This window comes from Elephantulus edwardii, unplaced genomic scaffold, assembly GCF_000299155.1.
Source record: "Elephantulus edwardii isolate Elephantulus edwardi_28Jun2011 unplaced genomic scaffold, EleEdw1.0 scaffold00050, whole genome shotgun sequence".
NCBI classification, from domain to species: domain Eukaryota; kingdom Metazoa; phylum Chordata; class Mammalia; order Macroscelidea; family Macroscelididae; genus Elephantulus; species Elephantulus edwardii.
Window position 1 is genome coordinate 2039880 of NW_006399800.1, and position 2815 is coordinate 2042694.

The 2815-nt window shown below is 42.9% G+C and overlaps 1 protein-coding gene across 1 annotated transcript in view; it reads right to left on the reverse strand.

The window, feature by feature from the left end:
• Positions 1 to 2815, reverse strand: part of MAP2K1 (mitogen-activated protein kinase kinase 1) — a 125033-nt gene that overhangs the window by 69675 nt on the left and 52543 nt on the right. The window contains exon 2 of the mRNA XM_006886635.1: positions 1433 to 1643. Coding sequence (XP_006886697.1) covers positions 1433 to 1643 — 211 coding nt within the window. The remainder of the gene's footprint in view (positions 1 to 1432; positions 1644 to 2815) is intronic.

Sequence of the window (2815 nt, forward strand, 5' to 3'; positions counted from 1 at the left end):
AATTAGATAAATAAAAATTTAAAAAAAATAATCTATGGTTGTGCCCTGTCCCCGCCCTAGGACTGAGAAGAGAAGTGGAGGAAAGGCATGCAAGTGAAGCAGTCTCTTGGACCGCACAGGGCTGGTGTCGTACCGCATGCAGACATCAACTACTATACAATTTGTGGAATCAACCATGTTTAGTCAAATAGAGTTTTCATTTAAATGATGCTTTGCTAATTTTAAGTATGAAGCATTCTGCATTAAAGTGTTCATGTAATTAAAAAAATATATTGCTGGATGGATAAAATCTTTCTTAAATGTTTAAAATCATAAAGGTAGGGGAAGGGGAAATAAGAAAATTTTAATAAGCCCAACTAAAGCACTGAGTATAAATTAGTGGGTGTGGCTACTGAGTAGCTATATTCAGGGGACGGTCAACTATATCTGTGCTCCTGGGAGAAAAGAGGAGGGAGCAGAAAGCCCACCACTCCCCAAAACAAAACTGAACAAGTGGACACTCTCTAAAAGGAACTAAGAGATACAGAGTAAATGGCTCAAAAATAAAGAGAAAGTTTGGGAGCTCTAGTGGCCTAGTGGCAAGAAGCTGTGCTGCAATCCTGAAGGTGCGTAGTTCGAATACACGATATGCTCCACTGGAGAAGGAGGGGTATTTTCCTCCTGTGCCAGTCAGGTACACAACAAGAAAGGGGGGGGGGAAGATAAAGTTCAAACTCAAGGATTATGGGGATAAAAAGTAATGAGGTACACTGACCTAAGCTGCTGAAGATATTTCTATATGACCTCAGGAGTCTGCAGGCTGAGGTATAACAAGGTTTCAAGTGCCACCATATGTCCACCTAACATTGTCCCTCCAGTGAGGGAGACAGGTGGCAAGCACATGAAATGGTTACTGAAGAAAAAACTATGGTTCTCTTAACAGGAACAACAGACAGCAAATGTCAGGAGACGGAGGAACAATGGTCACAAGAGTGGGCTCTATTCAGAAGGAAGAGGAGGACCACAGGTGGAGAGGACTGGGCAGCCTAGCCATGGTGGAGAGGACAGATGCTGAAGTGCAGGGAGATGAAGGGGTACAACCTGAAATTTGTTTTTTACTGACTGAAAGCAGCCTCCCCTGTACCTGATAAATGATCAGCAGGTACCCTAACACTCTTTCCAATCTCCCAGAAAACTAAAGGAGATAACTTGCTATTATCTCCCAGGCTATGGGTGGGGATAAACACTAACAACCATTAATGTGTTTATTCATAATTGAATTGCTATGAACTCATGAGGTCAAAATTCAAACAGCACACACAGATATTAGTGAAGAGTCATGTTCCCTTCCACGGTGGTCTGCATGCTCCAATGTTCCAAGGTCTTTTAAGACATGATCTGTTTCTCAGGACAAACTAAAATTTGGTCCTTTCCTTCTTTACAGACTTCTCACCTTTCTGGCCATGACCAGGCCGGACGGCTTGTGGGAGACTTTGAACACCACACCTCCATTGCCGGCACCCAGCTCACAGATCTTCTCAAAGTCATCATCTTTCAGTTCTCCCACCTTCTGCTTCTGAGTCAGAAAGGCCTCAAGGCGCTTACGCTGCTGTTCGTCAAGTTCCAGCTCCTCCAGCTTCTTCTGCAGGGCCTCCAGGTTGGTTCTGTCCCAAAGAAGGAGCACAGAGGTCAATACTGTCACCAGAGACATTGACCCAGAGGAGCATGCCCTATCTGTGGGAGCTGGGCTTGAGATATACAAAGTGAGAAAAAAAATCCAGAGAAGTCGACTAAAATGAGGAGGGGCCCCTCCGTCTTCATGCAAGCTGCCCCGTGTCAATCCTCACCAGCACACGACCTTACAGGGCCTGTTTCCCCATTAGCAAACTGTGGGGGTCAGACAAGTCTATTCCTTTAGGAATAAAAGAATCAACTAAAATCTAGAGTAAGCCACCTTAATTTGCTTTGAAACCTCAGTTTCAAAAGCCCAGATGAAGCTGACTTTTTTAATGAAAACATAATCTTTATTTTAGCAATTTGGCTACTATCCAAGTCCTTACACTTGTAATCATTTGTTAGTTTATAGATGGTAAAAATCAATTTAGGTAATCTAACTCAATATGAAGGAGACAGACTTTCAAAGGTTTCAAGTGAAACTTTCAATCCTTCCCAAAAGGCAATCCAGGTTCTTCGTCACTCTTTAATCTAGGCCTTTAATTTGACATATCAACAAATAAAAGACTCAGCTGAGGAACTTCTCTGAAGCCAATTTTATTAATCTTATATCTTATTAACATTGGACTTGTGATCAGGAGGGGCCAGTCACTGGAAAAGGGCATCGTGCCTGGAAAAGTAGAGGATCAGCAAAATACAAGATCCTCTACAAGATGGACACACTTAGAGCAACAATGGGCTTTCAGCGCAGCAGGGATGGCAAAGGTGGAGGGGGACTAGGGAGAGGTTTGTTCTCTTGTACACAGACAGGGTCACGATGAACATGAGCTGACTCGACAGAACCTGCCAATCATGTTACACAAAATAGATTCTATTTCCTAAAACCGCTGCACTGAAACCAAACCAAATCGCCAAGACTGCTTCTCCACTACAGCACAGCAGCAGAAATCCACACGTCAAACAGGACGAGGTCCAGGGATCAGGTTATTCACAAAGTTAGATGCAGGAATCCTAAAAATTACAGACCCCAAATGTTTTCTTTGGCATATAACATATTTACATTATTCCTCTCATCTTTTAGCACAAGACGAGGACTTTCCTTTGAGTAAAAGTGTAGTGGCAAGAAGCTTTCTTCACAGGAACTGGAACATAATACCTTGTG